The sequence below is a fragment of the Saccostrea echinata genome, unplaced genomic scaffold (assembly GCF_033153115.1).
Source record: "Saccostrea echinata isolate AGI-Se365-2 ecotype Australia unplaced genomic scaffold, CSIRO_AGI_Sech_v1 ptg000008l, whole genome shotgun sequence".
Taxonomy (NCBI): Eukaryota; Metazoa; Mollusca; class Bivalvia; order Ostreida; family Ostreidae; genus Saccostrea; species Saccostrea echinata.
In genome coordinates, this window is record NW_026889757.1 from 10,755,027 (window position 1) to 10,777,681 (window position 22,655).

The 22,655-nt window shown below is 33.3% G+C and overlaps 1 protein-coding gene across 1 annotated transcript; it reads right to left on the reverse strand.

The window, feature by feature from the left end:
• Positions 1-2,334: 2,334 nt before the first annotated feature.
• Positions 2,335-17,252, reverse strand: LOC133181412 (tetraspanin-33-like). Its single transcript, XM_061315923.1, has 7 exons — positions 17,099-17,252; positions 10,393-10,593; positions 9,611-9,784; positions 5,886-6,017; positions 3,729-3,773; positions 3,094-3,207; positions 2,335-2,698 (listed from the first exon to the last, which is right to left on the reverse strand). The coding sequence occupies exons 1-7, from the start codon at positions 17,177-17,179 to the stop codon at positions 2,630-2,632; spliced, it is 816 nt and encodes a 271-aa protein (XP_061171907.1). The 5' UTR covers positions 17,180-17,252; the 3' UTR covers positions 2,335-2,629.
• Between the last annotated feature and the right edge of the window lie 5,403 nt (positions 17,253-22,655).

Sequence of the window (22,655 nt, forward strand, 5' to 3'; positions counted from 1 at the left end):
TTTTCCTCAAGATAGCAGCATTAACCAAAACATCAACAATTTTTGTAGGCTACACCGTGCAGGGGTGTGCAATTAGCATCGCCCGACACCCGGGGCTACCATTTAACTTGGCATGTATACTGAAGTCAATGTAAGGTATATAGGGTATAAAACTAAAGAGATTCTCTATAGTAGTTTTCACACTATGAAACCCCAGTCGGCTCCCTCAAGTATTGGCAATATTCTAAAAATAACTTATGGTTACCATGGTAGCAGGGGTGTACAATTAAAAAAATTAAGCACTAGCCCACGGGCTAGTGGCAGAAATAAAGTTACTAGCCCCAAGTAAAAAGTTACTAGCCCAAATGTAGGGGAATGTGGGGGGGGGGGGGTAACAACTAATATTAAAAGAAAATAGTTTATCATTGAAAAAGTCAGATAGGGTTTTAATGTGATTCTTTTTAATTCTCACAAGTAAAATTTAATCGTGTATAAATTAATAATTATGATAGATAATAAAAATGAATTCAAATAAATTATCTTATCTAAAATGAAATGACAATCATTTTTTTTTTCATCTTAAATCATTAAATATGCTGGAGTATATTTTATATAAACCGCATAACACTAATCTTTCAATTGATTGAGTGATCGTAAATAATTTAATGAGATATCTGCATGTGTATTTACCATAAACAGAGGAATAGAGGGAATTCGGATTAGGAAAAACGATCGTTATTATCTATCATAATTATTAATTTATACATGATTAAATTTTACTTGTGAGAATTAAAAAGAATCACATTAAAACCCTATCTGACTTTTTCAATGATAAACTATTTTCTTTTAATATTAGTTGTTACCCCCCCCCCCCCCCCCCATTCCCCTACATTTGGGCTAGTAACTTTTTACTTGGGGCTAGTAACTTTATTTCTGCCACTAGCCCGTGGGCTAGTGCTTAATTTTTTTAATTGTACACCCCTGCTACCATGGTAACCATAAGTTATTTTTAGAATATTGCCAATACTTAAGGGAGCTGACTGGGGTTTCATTGTGTGAAAACTACTATAAAGAAACTCTTTAGTTTTATACCCTATATACCTTACATTGACTTCAGTATACATGCCAAGTTAAATGAAAATCTACCGTCTGGTTATTTTTCAGGGACCGTCTCAAAATACAGGTACATTTACTATAGGATTATATAGGAAAATACCATTTTTTCGCACTTCGGAGCAAATTATACAAATACTACTATAGACTTTTTGCTCAAATTTTATTATTTGATGGGTAATACTATATTGTAAATTTTGTGCAAGAAACACAAAATTCTACCGTCTGGTTTCCAGAGGGGGCATCTCAAAATGTCAAAATTCATGATATTTTCCTGTTTTTATGGAGTAAAACAAAACATGACAGATACCACAGATTTACATAAAAAATAATAACAATGATTGCTATATTCTCAATTTCCTATGTTTAAAATTCCAAGAGCATACATTTGATACTTTTTATTTTATGGCATAATTAATGACCCCGCTGAAAGAACTTCGGTTATTCATAACGTCAAAAACACACTATTACGGCGTCTTTCTACCCATCATTTGAAAATCGTTAAAAAAATCAGTTAATTAAAAACGTAATTAGATTTTTTGACCTCATATTTCCTAAATTTGTTATTTTTTATAAATTATGTAAAACTAGTTGCTTTAAAAGAGTAAATACGCTTTATTTTACTATGCTGCGCGAAGTATTGCGCAATGAAAACCCCAGTCGGCCCCCTTAAATACTTAAGGTAAATATTTTTATTTTTTATTTTTGTTTGACATGTTGATTGAGTTTGATCATGTTACGCCTATTATTAGTGAATATTGAGCATTTTTTCAGCATTTACATGTAAAATGTATTCCAAATGTACCCATGGTTACCACTTTCTTAGAGATATATTTTTAACAGTTTATTTATAGCATAAGTAGTAACAAAGTGTCATATTTTTGTGAGAATGGTTTGTTTGATTTTTCTTAGTCTTTATTACGACTCAATAAAGATTCAAATTAGCTGAAAATCTCAATTTTTCAAACTTTTCTGGCTGTTACCATGGCAACCATGACACAAAGCAGGTTTCTGGTGTCAAGTTGTAATAATGGACAAAGTTTCATCAAAATTGTTGACCATGGTGGCAAAAAAGTTTAAGAAGTCACAGACAATAGCTCTTAAAATTTTAAATCTACACTATGAAATCAAAGTGAAAGCTGTAATGGATTAGAGATCTGACAGCAGTTCTGAGATTTCTTTCTTCCGAGGCAGCATATAAATCTAAACAAACTTAAGTGACAAAATGATATAGCCCTGGAAACTGAAATTGAGTATGAACATGTCCAGCATAAATAGAAAAACAAATAAAAAGCTCCTTAATCTAGGATCCATATTTAGGTTCCTTATAACATTCTGTATATAATTGTGCATGCATTATAAAGACTTCTATTAATACATGACTCTGAATCTACACTGCCAGCAAAGCTGATGGTTATGGATGGATAAGATGTGTGTACATGTATCATTATGCATGATGAGGACTATGATATTTTCCATTGTTTCCTGGTTCTGTTGGCCTGCCTGTACTCTCATTGGAATGGGCAACCTCTTCACTTCATCTCCATTGGCTTCTCTGGTCCAGAATTTGACCTTCTAACAACCTTGACAGGCAAATAGCAACCAGCTACAACAACAAACCATAAACATACAAGTCTATGCAGTACAAACCATAAACATACAAGTCTATGCAGTATATACATATAACTACTGCCAAATCATAATTGTTTGTGGGGGACCAATGTTCATGGATTTCGTGGGTCACACTAACAAATTTACATCCCTATGAAGGATTATTTTGTCAATATATCGATACACTGTATTTTCTGTATAAACAAGCTTCCCATGAAATTATGTCAACATGAACCCACAAATTTGCTTTCCCCCAAACACTGACCCTCATGAATTAAAAGGATTCCACAGTACCATATATGGAATTTATTTTGTTATAATTTTTTTAAATTACCTCTAATACATGCATAATTAAATGTAAACAGATACTGATACTTTGTGTTAACTTACCAGGGGTACAGCAATTCCTATGACAATGCCCCCTACAATAGGGAGCTGAGTCTCTGCTAAGTTAAGAAACATGTCCACACAGCCTATTGTGTAAATCAGAGACAAATCCCCACCCTGTAAAGACAATACACAGACAATTTATTACATGCAAAGAGGAGGATATTTTTTTTTTCATACGAACAGAATCTGATTAAACCTGAAAAAATGAATAAATTCTACATTTGTGATGTAAAGCTATACTGTGGTTTTATTGATAAATTCTACATTTCCGACTTAAGCCACAACTTCTTCCAGTTTTTAAAAAAAAATATTCATAAGTAACATCATGATTTTCTAAAATCAGACAAAATTTATAAAAGGAATACTATTTAATTTTTGATTATTATATAGTAGTAAATGCTGCATCTCTCTATTCACTACAATATAAATGGATTTAACCAAATCAGGATTTTCATTTAGTGTACACTTGTGCAGAGTTTTGTTCTAAATACATAACAATGGCACAGAAACCATGTAGGGGGTAGCCCTAATCTCACAGGCACTTTTTACAGCATCTGATGCTAGAGAGAAGGACACAAATAATAATTCTTTCACATTTACATAAAAAGTGTGTGTGTTTTTTATGTTATACTTACTGCTTTTAGGACTTCTTTTCCACAAAGAATGTTTGGAAGACCACTCTGTAAAAAAGGTAAAAAATAAGTCCCTCATCTTGCCTTGATTATGGTATAAACATAGTTAATCAAAGATTTCGAAGCTCAGCTTGGTGAAAGTTTTCTACGAGAAAGACAAAGTCTCATACCAAATAAATGTTTTGGTAATTTGCATCCCTAGACACAACATTCCATACAAGTTTGGTCAGGGTAGGACTTACAGTATAACTTAGGTATGTACCTATGGGGCTCTAATTGGCGACTAATTTTGTAAAAAATTTTGATTGGCACCTATAATTTTTCCACAAGAAGCCAAATTGGTGACCATTATAAATTGACTTGGGGATTGTCAAATTCATGAAATTTTAACATTTTTATTTTCTGAAACTTTGAAAGCTATATATGGCATATCTGAGCTAAAAAATAAAAATAAAAATATGAGATTGTGTGTAGATAAACATGATATATGTTTTTTACATTCAAATCATTTTCATCAATTTTAGACTTGAATAACCTCATGTTTCCATAGTTATATTGAATTAAACTGTGCCTGTTATTTAAATGTGGAGTCGGTAAATAAATCGGTTATTGTTTTATTGATTTATTTAAATTGTGTAATTTACAGGAAAGCCCTATCTTTACATAAAGCAATAAAACAAATAGAAAGATCTTTTTTTATTTTAGTTAGTCTGAACTTATAAAAAATATGGCATATATGACTTTAAAAGTAAAAGGATATTATTTTTAGCAATGGAGATGTCATGTTTTTTTAAGTCACGTACTTTTTGTGTTTTTAGTAAGCACATGTCCAAACAAAATTTCAAGTCGCATCAGTGCACACATAGGCACAGCTCAGGTAGACTAGGTAAGACAATAGCTTCCCCAGGTAATTGTTGGCTTCAGAAAATCAATAATTATGATATACGGTAAATTATATGGGCTGGTGATGTGGTCACTTGTTTGCCAATTAAATTCTCACTCATTAGAGATATTGACTACATCTTAGTGTTACGTCATACTTGTATGGACGATCATGTTAATCATGTAAACAATTCTCTATACTATTATAGTTTTAAAGAATATTTCATTCAGTCCAAGTTTCTTAAAAAAGAAATGATCTATTAAAATTTTTTGAATATTAAGTTTTATTAGAGTTTTACATGCATGCTTAAGTTAAAGATTGCGTATAACTGACTTATATTTTATGCTGATTTTTTTCTTTACAATTTCTATATTAGGTTTATATTAATTATGGAAAATTAAAAGCAAATATAAATATTTGAATAGCAAAATAAGTCTTCTTGTTTTTTGTTTTACAATTTTACATTGAATATTTCCTAGTTAACATATCTCCTACATATTATCATTCCAAACATGGGGTGGGCGGCAGAGATATTCAAGTCACAACTACTTTCAAAAGCAGAAGGGGCACTAGACACTGTCCTCCCTTGACTACCCAATCAAGGGTCCCTAAATTGATTACTATCTACTTTTAAAGTTGGTGCCTGGCGACTAAAAGTTTGCATTGGCAACAAAATCTTTTTGATAAAGCACCAGCGGCGCCTAAATTTAAGAAGTCACGTAGAGGCCTATACCTCTTACGAAAACTATACTCAATCATCAGCATCAAAAGCAAGTCTGTTAGTGTGAATTCTTTTATGCAAGTTTGTTTAAGGAAGGCCTTTAGTTATTTTGACATAGATACATGTATGTTTCAAAAACTTAAAACTGGTCACTCATAAGGAAAATTCAGGTCAGATATCAATCCAGCATCCAAAGCATGTTTAGTAATGTGAATCCTTAGATGCTTCATCCATGCAAGTTAAATCACTATATGGCTTGAAGGCTACTCAGGAATAGATTATACTCACTGATGTTGAGTCCTGTATTCTACAGCATGAGTATGGCATAGAACAAGCCAGGGGTCTCGGGTTGTCTATGATACAGTTCCCGGTTATACTCACTAATATTGAGTCCTGTATTCTACAGTATGAGAATGGCACAGAACAGGCCAGGGGACTTGGGTTGTCTGTGGTACAGTTGTAATACTCACTGATGTTGAGTCCTGTATTCTACAGTATGAGTATGGCACTGAACAGGCCAGGAGACTCGTATTGTCTATGATACAGTTATACTCACTGATATTGAGTCCTGTATTCTACAACATGAGTATGGTACAGAACAGGCCAGAGGACTCGGGTTGTCTGTTGTACAGTTGTAATATTCATTCTTAGTCCAGTCTTTGTAACTGGTTACACCACAGCATTCAATCTGAAACAACAAAACATTTGAATATCTGTTTTATGTTTTTTTGAAGTCTTCATTGTAATTAATTTTTTTTCTGACTAATTTTTCTACACCATTTTTAATAATGTAATACCAAACACTTTGACTTAGAGACTTTCTTCATTCATTATAGTTAACATATGATGAATGACATCACAAACTAAAATAGACTATTTTAAGTTTGTCTCCCTTTTAATCCACATTTAAGTAATCCACACGTTTAAAATAAAAATGAAAAGAAGGAAATTATGTGACCTCATGCACTTTCTAGGTCAAATAACTGTAAACCACTTTTGCTGCATGATAGACACCTATACTACAGTACATGTATATTCATGACCTTGTTTTTTTTTTTTTTTACCAGTTTTTAGCATACTACATGTAACCAAACACCCTTTAGCTAGATTGACACCCATTAGGTTCTGTTTTCTATTTTTTTCCACCATTAGGCTACATGAGCATTAAGTGTTAAAACATAACATACAGAGCTAATATATACCTTTATTTATGATTGTTGATCTTTTTGTCACAAGGATAAAATTCTTAACTCTATAAAGTTGAAAACAGATTACATTTGCCACAAAAATTTACCCATGTTTCCTTCATAAAAGGCTCAAAATTTTCATAATTTCAAGAAAAGCTACTGTTTTTAAATATATATCACTACTCATGGAGGATATTACAATGTAATGTTTTATGTGTAACTGATTTTATCCTATTACTTACTTCATATATTTAAAAAAAAATCAATAGCTGATATTTCCTTTGATGAGAATGTGTTAAAATAGCACATTTTAAAAAATAACAAAGAATGTGTTTGTACATGTAATACTTAAGTGTCCTTAAAAAAATACTCTCAAAGCCCTCTTATAAAGACAATTATTTACACTTATGACACTTGAACCTAATGATATTAGATAAAACTCAGAGAGAAGAGAAAGTATTTAAAAAATGTTCCTTTTTTAGGGGTATAGACTAACAATGCAGCCATTGGCTGCATTATTAGTCTATACCCCTAAAAAAAAAGTAAGTAAAAGATTTGCTTGCAAGCAATTATTGTTCATCATAAATGTTTATGGTGACATTTTTCTCAATCAGTTTTAATGAATCCATCAGTGTAAAAAAAAAACAAACAAAAAACAAACAAAAAACCCCTTATTTTTACCATATGTTTTAGTTTATAGTTTAGTTTTATAAAACTTGCGAACTAATGTACATGTGTTCGGTCCCTGCAATGCTCTACTCCAGCATTACAGGACATCTCAGAATCTCTGCATGAAAATTTATTGAAAAAGTTAGTTACTCAAATACAATATCTTTTGATTTTGTAAAAAACTCTGTGGTTTGAGATAGATTATCATCAATTTGGCATCTGACTATTCACTAAGATATAACTTTAAACAGGTAAGGTTAACATTCCTTCATTTTTTTTTTACCCACTTCATGCAATAAAGAAATAATAAAATAATAAAAGTACATTTTTTTTAGCAAATCATTAGGGTGGTGCAATATCAATATTTTCTCAACAGGGAAGCATTTACCACTTTTTTTACCTTTGTATTTCTTTGCAATGTCTTTATAATAAACAGGTCGAGGAAACTATTTTTTGTGACATCAGAATAAATTTACATGCTAAATGAGGCACCCAACGTGACTGGCAAACCGACCAATCAGCTAAATGAGTTGCATTATGGGTTACTACAAAAAAATACTACATGTACGTTTCGAAAAGGCCAGATTTTGAAATTGCTCTCGGAAAGGCATGATGCATTTTCGCAAGCATTTTACACATTTAATAAAATATGTACATCATTATCTACTAGTTCCATGCTCACATTTACATACAAATGTTTTATAATGGTAAAATTTGGGTTTTCTCCACTCCATTGTATAAGTCTGTTTGTTGACAATAGCCTGGCAGTTTTTCCCGTGCTGTACTATCAGTCAGTATGAATTTCACGAGACTATTCCCTGGTCCAAAACATATCGACTCTGAGGTGTACTCACGTATTGTCACTGTTTACTATGTATACAACTTTGATATATATGCTACTCAATACACGTTCTATGATCAATGTACATGAGAATTAAAATACCGTACAGCAATAGACTTATGTTTTTTATAACTGCATTAACTTTTAATTTCTATATAGTAAACAAATAACAAAGTAACAACGAATAACACCAGTAGCATGGCAAATTTACGAATATCAAGTTAAAAAACTGGGTTCTTATCTTCTTGTGAAGACTTTGTGAGCGGTATTTCAACGTACTATTTAACACGGAAAATTGACTTTGTTTGTTAATGTGAGCAGGGAAAATCTTAATTAGTACCTATTCTTCGTGTTTTTCACAAAAACATTAAAAATAATTATAAGTTGACTTTCCCGCAGTCATTTGAAATCGCGTCCTAAATTTGCCTGACCCACGTGTTTGTAGTAAAAATATAAACATGTAGTAGACCATCATGCTTTTCGGTTCATTCATTTGACTGGACGATTGCTCACTGTAAGCACCTCTGTGCGCAATGACAACAATATCCATATATGGTAGATTCCTCGACCTGTTAAATATGTAAAAGAATTGAAGCCAACTCATTTAACAGGAGCGAGACAAACATTGAACTCCTGGGTCAGAATCATGATTAACACTTGTAGCTAGTTTTCACCTAGCCAATGCCATGAACATTCAAGCAAAAATAAAACATATCAACTAACAAACTTTAGATTTAACATACATTGAACATAAATTTTCATGACACTTTAAACTATCATTACTTAAAGAAAAGACACAGCCTAGCATTGCCAGAGTACCAAATGTACTTACAGCTTTCTGTTTTATTTTTTTGTTAACACATATGTTTGAATTGTTCATAGATTTACAAGATAATTAGTATCATGCTGTGAAAATACTTCCTATATAACTAGTTCGCCAGAGGATAAATATATTAGAATATTGTATGAAGGACTAGGCAAATCCGTAACATTAATCAACAAAAACATGATATGTCAGAACTATATTTAATTTATATCATTATTTTATAAACAATGAGATGAACTCTACATTTATAACAGAACTATAAAAGTTTAGACAGGTCTTGTTGAAGCTTAAATGCTGTTTTTTTTAAAACTCAACTCTATCAGCAAACCTTTAAACAAAATTCTTGGTTTGCCCTCTCCCAAGCTACAGTCTAAAAATGGCCTGATTGACTCAAAACTGGTTTTTTTTTTTATAAATAACCGTTATGAAGATAATGTCTTGTGAGAACAGGCCAAATGCCTTGGTATTTATTGAATATTTATATTTCCTTCTACTGGCATCATACTTCCAACTCCATCCCTGCAAATGCTTTAAACTTCTTGGAAACTATTAGTTTTTAAAATTCATTTTAAAATTTTCTTTTTCCATCAAAAGCTATTTTAATTCATATTCGCAATTTTTTTTAATGATTTTTTTTTTATCTTGAGCTGAGAGAGGGCAAGAAAACATTTTTTTATAGATGGCCTCTCATGTTCATAATTAAATCAGATAAAGATACATGTAATTGCATCAAAATCTGCAATACAACTTTAACTCACATTCTCTTGTATCCAATCAATAGTGCTCTGTTTATCAGGGTCATCTTGGTATGTGGTGATTAGATTATCCTGCAAAATCTTGGTCACTTCCTCTTTGACAATGTCCCTGAAGACAAACGCTAAAACGATGCCCACTACTAAGACCAGGAAAATGAGGATCATAGAATAATAATACTGAAAAAAAAACACATATTGAGAAATATTGTAGAATCATTTTTGTTCCTAGGAATCAATGTTCGTGGGCAATCAACATTCCACTAGCTCATGGGATGTTATTTCATGAGCATCTTGTATTTATTATATTCAATGTGCCTATTTTTTGACAAAAATTATTGTTCTTGGGTAAGGGAGACCCTCTAAACTCATGGATATTGATCTTCCACAAACAATGATGACTGCACAGTAAATTACCCAAAATGTAAAACACACTGCATGTGTAACATTATACATTCATGTACTTTATATCTGTTTTAATATGAAGCAACTACTGATATATGCCGGTTTCAGAAGTTTAGTATGAACACTAAATCGACTATCAAATATACTTCTTTTGCCTGCATCTCCTCCCCTCTCCTTTCATTTCTGTAACATGCAATTCAAAATATTAAACAATATTGGAAAATTGCAAAACTTGTTCTTTCACCTAGTTGTCTAAAACTTTCTTTAATTCTTTATATAACACACAAAACAGATATCTCTTTACTTGTAAGCAACTCTCTGCTGGACAGACTAACATGAATACACACTTGCATTGTAAGTCTATTTGATATCATTATACTTACAACTTTAAGAAGGCAGATGTTTTCCCTGAGTGCCCCTATACATCCTGCATAGCCCAAAATGAAGATGATGATTCCGATGATAAGGAAGATGATTGAGATGTCAAATATCACATCATACACAGTAGAAATGTCTTTCTGATAATATTTGTTCTTCTCAATAAATGCCCATACACCGATGCCTATAATAACTCCACCAAATAACTGAAAAAATAACAAACATATGAAAGAAAGTTATAACAGTACCGTATTTAACAAAATAAATGATTTATAAAGAGCTTTGACAGAAAAACTGGGGAATGGGACTTGACATTGCTCATATTTGGATTTTGCAAAATAAAAAAAAAGGATACTAAAAACATTTCTGGTCGCTCTCAGACATCAACTGATAGGAAAACATATTGTGTTGTACATGTTGTAATGTCTAAAATATTAGAATAAGATAATCATTAAACACAATCTTGGTTTGAATATGCCATTATGGTTTAATCATTCATCCTCTCTGTAAAGCCACCAATGTTCCTGGTATTTTTCCACTCAAAGTTTATTAATCATGTTTTACTGAGCTGTGAAGAAAAAAGAATTTAAAAGCTGAACAGAACAGACAAACTTTAGTTAATTACTAGATATGCTACTGATAACTGCTTAGTAATTAACCCTGAGCATAAAAAACATTGACTGCCAGAGAGTTATTTTTTGATAATTTTAATAGATAATGTAAAGCTATTTTAAACATCACACTGTTTGAAGTAGGATTTTCCTCTAAATGGTATATCAATGTCATTTTATGGTACAAGGACATTAAAATAACTCTTGAATGGACTATCAAACTTAGTAATAATATATATCTAGTACATGTATATATAAAATCAATGACTTATGGTGCTCTTGAATTGAAATAAATGATACTTTACATTAATAACTGATTTCTTTGAGAAAAATCTTGAGGTCCTAACTCCTAGGTACATGTTTAATTGTTTATTGCAATATGAGTTTTGCAATTTGTATATTACTGAAATACTTTTTGGAAGTATACAACAGAGTTCTTGGAAAATGTCATTTTGAAAGATTTCCCAATTAAAAGTCTGCCTGTCTGAGGGGAAGTGCTATCTTAGCAGTTCAATCATCTGAAATCAAGAGGGGGGGGGGGGGGGGGGGAGTCTTCTTATACTTCCTGTATTTTTGATTTTCAAGACTTTTCTATGAAAGTTACTGATCTTTCAAATGAAAAGTTAATGATCTTTCAAACATTTATTTTCTTAATAAGTGATGAAGTAATATGTCTTACTGTGGAAGACTCTCAAAGGAATGGATGAATCATGCCCCCCCCCCCCCCCCCCCCAAGAAAAAACATAGGTAATCAAAGATTACGAAGCTCACCTCGACGAAGGTTATCTATAAGTAAAGCAAATCTCACATCATATTTTTTCTAGTTAGTGTACATCCCAAGATCAATATCTATACAAGTTTGGTTTAAGAAGGACTTATAATTACTTGGAAATAGACCTGCTCAAAAAACTTTAACCTGGTCACTCATCTGGAAAATCTAGGTCAGATTCAGCATCCAAAGCAAGTGTGTAGTGTTCATCCCTATATGCATCATCCATGCAAGTTTGGTCCAGGTAGGGCGTATAGTTACTTGGGAATGGACCTGCTCCAAAAACTTTAACCTGGTCACTCATCTGGAAAATCTAGGTCAGATCCAGCATCCGAAGCAAGTGTGGTAGTGTCCATCCCTAGATGCATCATCCATGCAAGTTTGGTTCAGGTAGGGCTTATAGTTACTTGGGAAAGGATCTGCTCCAAAAACTTTAACCTGGTCACTCATCTGGAAAATCTAGGTCAGATTCAGCATCCGAAGCAAGTGTGGTAGTGTCCATCCCTAGATGCATCATCCATGCAAGTTTGGTTCAGGTAGGGCGTATAGTTACTTGGGAATGGACCTGCTCCAAAAACTTTAACCTGGTCACTCATCTGGAAAATCTAGGTCAGATTCAGCATCTGAAGCAAGTGTTGTAGTGTCCATCCCTAGATGCATCATCCATGCAAGTTTGGTCCAGGTAGGGCTTATAGTTACTTGGGAATGGACCTGCTCCAAAAACTTTAACCTGGTCACTCATCTGGAAAATCTAGGTTAGATTCAGCATCTGAAGCAAGTGTTGTAGTGTCTATCCCTAGATGCATCATCCATGCAAGTTTGGTCCAGGTAGGGCTTATAGTTACTTGGGAATGGATCTGCTCCAAAAACTTTAACCTGGTCACTCATCTGGAAAATCTAGGTCAGATTCAGCATCCGAAGCAAGTGTGGTAGTGTTCATCCCTAGATGCATCATCCATGCAAGTTTGGTCCAGGTAGGGCGTATAGTTACTTGGGAATGGACCTGCTCCAAAAACTTTAACCTGGTCACTCATCTGGAAAATCTAGGTCAGATCCAGCAGCCGAAGCAAGTGTTGTAGTGTCCATCCCTAGATGCATCATCCATGCAAATTTGGTTCAGGTAGGGCCTATAGTTACTTGGGAATGGACCTGCTCCAAAAACTTTAACCTGGTCACTCATCTGGAAAATCTAGATTAGATTCAGCATCCGAAGCAAGTGTGGTAGTGTCCATCCCTAGATGCATCATCCATGCAAGTTTGGTCCAGGTAGGGCTTATAGTTACTTGGGAATGGATCTGCTCCAAAAACTTTAACCTGGTCACTCATCTGGAAAATCTAGGTCAGATTCAGCATCCAAAGCAAGTGTGTAGTGTTCATCCCTATATGCATCATCCATGCAAGTTTGGTCCAGGTAGGGCGTATAGTTACTTGGGAATGGACCTGCTCCAAAAACTTTAACCTGGTCACTCATCTGGAAAATCTAGGTCAGATACAGCATCCGAAGCAAGTGTGGTAGTGTCCATCCCTAGATGCATCATCCATGCAAGTTTGGTTCAGGTAGGGCTTATAGTTACTTGGGAAAGGATCTGCTCCAAAAACTTTAACCTGGTCACTCATCTGGAAAATCTAGGTCAGATTCAGCATCCGAAGCAAGTGTGGTAGTGTCCATCCCTATATGCATCATCCATGCAAGTTTGGTTCAGGTAGGGCGTATAGTTACTTGGGAATGGATCTGCTCCAAAAACTTTAACCTGTTCACTCATCTGGAAAATCTAGGTCAGATTCAGCATCCGAAGCAAGTGTGGTAGTGTCCATCCCTAGATGCATCATCCATGCAAATTTGGTTCAGGTAGGGCCTATAGTTACTTGAGAATGGACCTGCTCCAAAAACTTTAACCTGGTCACTCATCTGGAAAATCTAGATTAGATTCAGCATCCCAAGCAAGTGTGGTAGTGTCCATCCCTAGATGCATCATCCATGCAAGTTTGGTCCAGGTAGGGCTTATAGTTACTTGGGAATGGATCTGCTCCAAAAACTTTAACCTGGTCACTCATCTGGAAAATCTAGGTCAGATTCAGCATCCGAAGCAAGTGTGTAGTGTCCATCCCTAGATGCATCATCCATGTAAGTTTGGTCCAGGTAGGGCTTATAGTTACTTGGGAATGGATCTGCTCCAAAAACTTTAACCTGGTCACTCATCTGGAAAATCTAGGTCAGATACAGCATCCGAAGCAAGTGTGGTAGTGTCCATCCCTAGATGCATCATCCATACAAGTTTGGTTCAGGTGGGGCGTATAGTTACTTGGGAATGGACCTGCTCCAAAAACTTTAACCTGGTCACTCATCTGGAAAATCTAGGTCAGATCCAGCATCCGAAGCAAGTGTGGCAGTGTCAATCCCTAGATGCATCATCCATACAAGTTTGGTTCAGGTGGGGCGTATAGTTCCTTGGGAATGGACCTGCTCCAAAAACTTTAACCTGGTCACTCATCTGGAAAATCTAGGTCAGATCCAGCATCCGAAGCAAGTGTGGCAGTGTCCATTCTAGATGCATCATCCATGCAAGTTTGGTCCAGGTAGGGCTTATAGTAACTTGGGAATGGGACTTGCTCCTAAAACTTTAACCGGGACGCCGACGCTAACGCCGACGCCGGGGGTATAGCATAAGCTCATCTAGACTTCGTCGAGGTGAGCTAAAAATATAGATTATGAAATGTGAAATTGAGAAGGAATGTAATAAAACATACATACATGTAAAAGATTACAAGATCATATATTTGTTCTTCGTTTAATTTAAAAAGTGATATGGGAACAAAAAAAAAAGTACATTTCAGTCCTCAATGAATACTTATGACACAAGCTTAGCAATACTCAAGTGTATGCAATGTTCAGTTAAAAAGGGAAAGAATGAAGAACTTGAATCAGCTGTTTAAAGATCAAAAGTGTCCAAAATTCCTGTTAACAAATGAATATAATGCTGTATATCATAAACAAGCTTTTCCTCCAATTTTTAAGATTTATGGATCAGTCAGTGCATAGTATATAGTAAAGTGCAATAAAACAAAATAGCACTTGCTTTTATCTAAGAAGAGACCCTTTAATAACTGAGGGGAAAAAGACTCCTTAATTGAATGGGTCTGTATAAAGTGTTTAACTGCCTCTGATGTCATATCAGTCTGACTAAATCAATATCCTACAGGGGGTTACAATATCATGTAACAAACACTGGTCATTTACCCGCTAGGGCATGAATATGCATCTATACTGTTATGTCAACCGCAGGAACCACATCCATTATAAATAAAAATAATGTTTTGTCAGTAAAGTCAGAGTTCAGTCTAGTTCAAACATGCTGTATGAAAATTTACAATCAGTACATGAAGTACATGAAGTACTTGAAAATTTTGAATGCTGCTTTATATATGAAAACTTTGCATGGTACACTGAGTGTACTATTACTTTTTGACCTTTCATCAATGAGCTGTGTTACTGATGTCTACATTCCATTTCAATCTACATTTCCCACATTCTACAGATATTTAAAATCATAACAAGTGCAGATCAGATTATCTGTCTTTTTTTTTATACTATTTTTTTCATGAAAATATATATTCTGTGTATATGGCACAAGTAATAAGAAACTCAGTCTGTATATAGGAGTCTAATTTTAAATTTTATGTTTTAATTTTATATTGTATGTTAAAAAGACAGTAGCACACTATCCTGCATTGCATATTTCTTTAATATATATACATAATTAAATATACATGTAAATAATACTATATATTAAAAATTAACTCATTTAACACAGATTAAAACTAGGATCTATTTAATTTTTTTTTGTGTAAACAGGAACATAATCCATCATTCAAAATATCCCTGACAACAGGATGTGTATACTTAGATTGTCAATGTATGTTCATTTTATACACTACACTTACAGGGTTTTTTTTTTTTTTTTTAAATATAGCCATAAACGGAAAGATACAAGTCATCTGTTCAAATAGAGCATTAAAGAAATGGGTTTTCAACCTTTGACAAGTCAACCACAACTACATTTATTGACAAATAATTTACAACCAACCACTTCAGAAAGATTTTGTCAAAGATTTTGCCTGCAGATAAAAATATGTGCTTGATTTCTTTCGTTAGTGGGTGTGGTGCAAGGTTTGCTGACTCTCTATTTTTTAATTGTGCGTACACTTTAAAATTCATTGTTTTTTGTTGTCATTTTGTACTAAACAATTCAATCACTTGAAGTGAATTGGAAATACAGTCATGTAAATTTGGTATACAACCCAATAAACAATGAAACATTTTATTTTAAGTGCAAATTTCACAAGAAAATCATTTGTAGAAGATTGATAGAAATCCTTTTTTATGTGAGTTTTTATTTCGATACTGCATCATTAATACATGGGAAATGATTCATTACATTTCCTTATCTGAATATTTATTTAGAGTGATGTTTTGATATTACAGGTATTTTATTATATTCTAAATGCGTTTTAAGAAAAGAGATGTTTGTTGAACAGGAAGCTTTATAAATATGATGTAGGGTCGCTCTATATTTCTTCTTCTTGAGCTAAACTTTAAGTGCATTACTTGAATAAATGCACTTTATAAATTTTAATAAAGAAAAAAATTCTATAAATATTGTATCATTGTAAAGAGAAGACAGCAACCTGATCTGTACCATTGACAGAATATTTTAGACACAGAAGACACGTCAAGATGTTATGACTTCCTAGCTTTCAAAGAAATACTTACAACCACCTCCTTATACCATGATAAAAACTGAGAACATGATCTTATATTAAAAATGATATAAACACATGATAAATATTCATGATGAACTTAATCTTCTCTTTTTCTTTTTCTTAAAAAAAAATATGAATTTAACTCTTTTTTTTAATAACATAGTATTTATCACACTTAAATTTATACACCCTCTAAGGTATATTGTTATATATATATATATATATATATATATATATATATATATATATATATATATATATATATATATATATTGTCTTTATAAGTGTTTTATATATTTTAAGTATTTTATTTATCAAAATTATTAGATCTCACATCTATTATCATCTGTTCTGTGAATATGAAAGTACAACTGTTTTTCCAGCTTCTCTCTCTCTCTCTCTCTTTTTTAAAATACCAATTTTAAAAATACCAATATTATCTAGTCTAATACGACACACACACAGGCTAATGATAAATTTCACTTGTAACGGATAACGTTATGGATTGTACCCTTCGGGCAAAACTTAGTTCTCTATTAGAATCAGAATGGTCAGTATATATGTACTTACCCAACAAGCAAAATTGAAGAAAAAGAGTGTGTACTTGACACAGGGGCTGACTAAAGTTCTCTCATTGCTAAAACACCCCATATCAATAGAAAAATTTACTGTTTATACTGCGGGAGTGACATCATTCCAGGTCGGATGTGGGCTGTGAACTCATTCGCGCGTTATATTTTCGAAGGTCGAACCCGATCTATACATGCTTCCAGATCGTAGAGGAAGTGAAAATATCTTTTTTAATAGCTAACTTCTAACTGAATTTATTTATAAATTTCCTGTTCTAATTTTTTTGGCTTTGAAATTAGACCCAGATTGGTGGAGGTGTAAGGTTTTGAAAGAACTTCAAAGAAATGTTAATTTTACTACTACTTAATGTAACCAACCATATTCAAGAATTAATTATAATATATATCTTACTGACTACTGGTGTACCAAGTCTTATTGAAATCGGACCCAAAATAGAGGTATAGAGTTTTAAAAGAATTTCACATAATTTTTCATTTTTATATTAATCATATGACAACACTATTGCTAGCGCTGTTCGTCATATCAAAATCCAGTTCATATTCATAAACATGATAGGTAATCGAAGACTTCAGAGCTTACCTCAACGAGTGTTATCTTTAATAAGGCAAAGTACCACATTAAACCAAAAATCCAGTTCATATTCATAAACATGATAAGTAATCGTAGACTTCAGAGCTTACCTCAACGAATGCTATCTTTAAGGCAAAGTACCTTAATCTATTAATCAGCATCGCTTGATGCAATATTTATAATTTATATAAATGCAATTTCGGTCCGATTATGCTTGCAGTTACTTAAGAATGGACTTGTTCTAATTTAAACTTTAAACTAGTCACTCATCCAGAAAATGTAGGTCAGATCCAGCACCTGTAGAAAGTTTGAGAATGTTCATCCCTTGAAGCATCATTCCTGCAAGTTTGACCTAAGTAAGGCTTGAAGTTACACTGGAATAAGTCTGCTCCCAAAACTTGAACCCTATCTGGAAAATATAGGTCAAAACCAGATCTGAAGCAATTCTGGTAGTGTGCATCCCTTGATGCATCATGCATGCAAGTTTACTTGAGATAGGCCTTATATATATATATAGTATCTTGGTAAGGGGCCTACTCACCAACTTATCCTCTCCGTGGCCCGGAGGACGCATGAGACCGTTCAACAAAGAACGCCACCTACAGCGGTCACTGGCAACAACCTGCCCCTCCTTCCAGCTGCTCCAACCCAGTTCACGGTCAGAAAAGTTATGTGTAGATACAGGCCTTGTCATCATCTGCATTTTGCTCTTTTAAGGATTTTTTTAATTTCTAAATTTTAATCATTTTTTTTTTTGCATAAATACTTTTAGAGAGTGTTACTTTTATCTATTTGTTATGGTACCGGTGTTCTGCAGGTTTCATGCATTTCGCTCGGCCCAGTAAATCAAAATTAAGTCATTTTGTGTCGAAATATATTATATATCAAAAGAATGTGGTGCATTGGCAATGAAATTCAAATAAACAAAAGTACGAAAAAAGGGGGGAGAGAAGGGAAGATCTTTTACGGCTTCTCCTTCTCTCTCAACAGAGCGTCGCTAGGTGTTCTTTGACCGGCTCCTTCTTCTCTTTCCCGTAGAGGCCCACGTGTACACTGTTCTTATATGTGAGCTGTATTCCCTTCGGAGGATGTGGCCTATCCATCTCCATCTCCTTCCTTTGATCGTCCTTGATAGGGGTATGGATCATTTGTTGTTTGAATATCTTCTCAGGCCAGTATATTTTTAGGATCCTCCTAAGGCATCTCCGATGGAATGTGTCCAGCTTTTCATCGTCTTTCTCGGTGGTTCTCGATAGTTCAGAACAATACAGCAGTACAGATAAAACATTTGTGTTGAAGATCTTAAGTTTGGTCTTTGTGCTGTATTGTGCTGACTTCCATACTTTGGTAAGGGATGCGAAAGCAGTCCTGGCTAAGCCTAGCCTTCTCCCTATGTCTGCCTCAGTTCCTCCCGTCTTGTCCATTGTGGCACCCAGGTAGAGGAATGTTTCAACATCTACATCCTTGTCATTTATCCTGATGGCATTCTTTTTCCCGTTTATTCTATGATCAAATGACAATCAGGGATGTTTCAAATTCACAGAAAATTACAAAGGCAAACAACATTTCTTTTTATTTGATACTTAGACCAGAATACATGTGCACTGGTGGATTTAGAGGGGGGCCCGGGCCCCCCTTTTGTGTCCAAAATATACATAAGATTTAATAAATCAATTTTTTGGTGCGGCCATGGGACCCTACCCTGACCCCAAACTGGTCGGGCCCCCTTTTCAAGATTCCTGGATCCGCCACGGATGTGTAAAAAACATAATAAACTTTTTTTCACTATATAAAATCGCAATATTTTTTCGATTTTTTTTTTCATGGGGGATACCCCTCCCCCCACCCGCCCCTCAAGATAGGTTGAACCCTTCTCATACTGGCACTTCGCGCCTGATGAAGTGACTTCAATTAGCCTACACATGACCAGAAAGGAATATATACGCCACTGTCATCCATGCATATTTGGAAAACAAATGTGCACAAAGTCATGAAAGTTTAGGATGCAAAACACTTGTATATACATACGGAAGCCCATTTAGGACCTATCAAAAATATTTTTGAATTCTATATAACGCATTGTCGAATTTTAATTCGTTACTACAAAATTTTTGAATTCGTTATAACCCATTAAATCTGTTATAATACATGTTGAATTTGTTATTATGAAATCAAAAATATATCATAACAGATTAAATTCGTTTATAAGAATTCAAAAATTTGTTATAGCGAATTAGAATTATAGCGAATTTTAAATTTGTTAGATTTTTAACTTTTTTAAAATTTTGTTTAATCGAATCGAGATTTATGGCCTGTAGGAAAATATTTATGAATTCAATTTGTCAAATTCGTTTAAACGAATTAAATTTGTTATAACATATACATATAAAAGAGTTTGTAAATCAATAATTTTATTACGGAAGCCCATTTATAAATGAGAGTCAAGTATCTGTGCATACCCAATAATGTCAGGAGTGCAGCATTTGATGTTTTGCTCCCCAGCATGAATTTTTTTTTATCAGTATACGATTCTCTGGTTTTTATTTTGGAAAATAAAGAGACAAAGAACATTTTTACCAAATAAATGTATCAATTACAGAGTCTGTGTTTCAGATCTTTATATGTATGGTCAGGAGTGCAACACATTTTTTTTAAAGATTCAAGTTATATTATGAAAAGACCTCTATTCATGCTAAGAAATATTCTTTGATTAATAATGATCTATTTGAATAATATAGAACTAAATTAATGACAGTTTTATTATTCAAATCCTTTTCTTTTTCATTTTTATTAATTCAGACGTGTTTTTTCTTTACCTTTTCTCTTATTTTTTTATGAATGTAAAAAATAAACACACAGAAAAATTGTCATAAAATTCAAGTAATTCCACCTCAACTTCAATGAAACAACAGAAAAAGTTCTGATGTAATTTTCGCTTCACAATTCTACTTTTAAGACTCCCCTGCTCTTGGTCAGGAGTGCAACAAATATGTTAGAATTATTGCTGATCAAATATGAATAAATATAAAGAAAAAAAATAATGAGTGGAATGTTTCTGGTTGACCTCAGTTGCTTACGGTGTTTGTCCTGTGAAGGAAAGTATACTATAAAATATATTTTATCTTCTAAAAATATATTTAAAATATATATAAAAATATATTTTAGTTAGTTTTTTGACTTAAATAGGGAATGATTCAAGTCAAATTTAAATACTTTGATGTTTCATAATATTATGAAGTATTGGACTATAAATATTGCACAATTTCGTTACCACTTGAGTTGTCAACACTTTATGAATTTTTGTGTTCTATGGTTTTAATTTTTAATTTTACTGCATTCAGGGGTGCAACAAAACTGTTTTAGAATTATAAATAATCTTCGTCAAATTTTACTAAAAATGAATTTCAGAAACAAAAATGTTTGATACGACATGTATTTGATGTTCAAAACATGATGTCTACATTTAACAGTCAATTCAGAGAATAATTTTCATAACATATTTTTGAAAACAATGTATACACATTACACATTGCAAATAATCATGTTTTAAACTTGCCGTAAATGATAAAAAAATATCAAAACGATGAACTGATTTACAAAGTAAGAATGGGTTATTGTGTGTTATAATTTTTAAAACAATGTTAAATAAAATACATTTTAGATGTCAGGAGTGCACCACAATAATGTAAAATAGGGTAACTTCAAAATCTAGTATTTTTTGTATTAGAAACTTGTAGATCAAAATTCTTTCTTGGCTTAGATTTAAAGAATTGACATAAATGTACAAAAAGTGATTTTAGGGGAATCTTATTGTTTCATATTTCTTTCATATGAAAACTTTTCAAATCGGGATTGATAAAATAATGTAAAATTACAATCAACAAGCTAATTCAGAGAATTTGTGTCCCCCGCTTAGGGAAAAAAGACGAGCATGCGCAGTTCGGGGGGTTGGGGTTGGGTTGGACCCCCCTCCCCCCCGGATTTGTAGAATTATTAAATGTATACATGTATATTGAAGCAAATAAAAATGCCAATATGGATATAAAGATTTGATTGCTTATTTTTTAATATGCGTATAGAAGATTCTTTTTATATAGAATATTTATTACACTGTAATAATGATTTTATGGGTTTGTACAAGCCAGAGTCATAACTTTTTCATTTCACATGCTGAATACTATTATTTAGTAAATCCAAAAAAAAAACAAACAAACAAACAAACAAACAAACAAACAAAAAAAAAAAAAAAAAAGAAATTAAAAAAAAAAGGATTGTCCGGGATTTGAACCCGGGACCTCTCACATGCTAAGCGAGAGTCATACCCCTAGACCACGGAGGCACTTGATTATATAGCAAATTGACTGCAAACATTATGTCACATATAATGTTTATATTGTCAAAATTTTACACAATACATGGTGTCTAATATAGCCTTTACTAAACAGTTCTAATAGATGTTATTAGAATATAAAGTCCGCCAACAACCTGTATTATAACTCTCCACATGCCCCTGTGCTAAAAATAGTGCCAAGCGGCTTTTAATACAATAAATAATAATAATAAAAAAAACGGGGCGGGACACTTTGAGAGGGGCGAGAGAGGCCCTAGGGTGTTATGGTATTAAACTTCATTGCAAAAGCTCAAAAGTTTCTTGAGATATCGCCCGAAAACGAAAGTGTTACACACAGACGGAATGTATAAATTTACGACCTTGAACTTTGACCTCAAAATCAATAGGGGTCTTCCTTAGGCCACAGGGAATTGTTATGTAAAATTTCATTGCGAAAGCTCAAAGGGTTCTCGAGATATCGCGCGGAAACTAAAGTGTTACAGACAGATAGAAATACAGACGGACGGACGGACAGACAAACCCAAATTAATATCCCCCACTTTCAGTGAAAGTGGGGGAAAAAAGCAATTTTTTCCACATATACAAGACAAGAAACTAAATCAAGGTTTAGATCTA

Bases quoted from the DNA above. Each gene is read 5' to 3' on its own strand.
- LOC133181412 (XM_061315923.1), bottom strand. From the start codon at position 17,179: ATGGGGTGTTTTAGCAATGAGAGAACTTTAGTCAGCCCCTGTGTCAAG. The intron at 10,594-17,098 runs GTAAGTACATAT...TTATTTTTTCAG, and splicing joins TCTTCAATTTTGCTTGTTGG to TTATTTGGTGGAGTTATTAT. The intron at 6,018-9,610 runs GTGAGTTAAAGT...TTGTTGTTTCAG, and splicing joins TTGATTGGATACAAGAGAAT to ATTGAATGCTGTGGTGTAAC.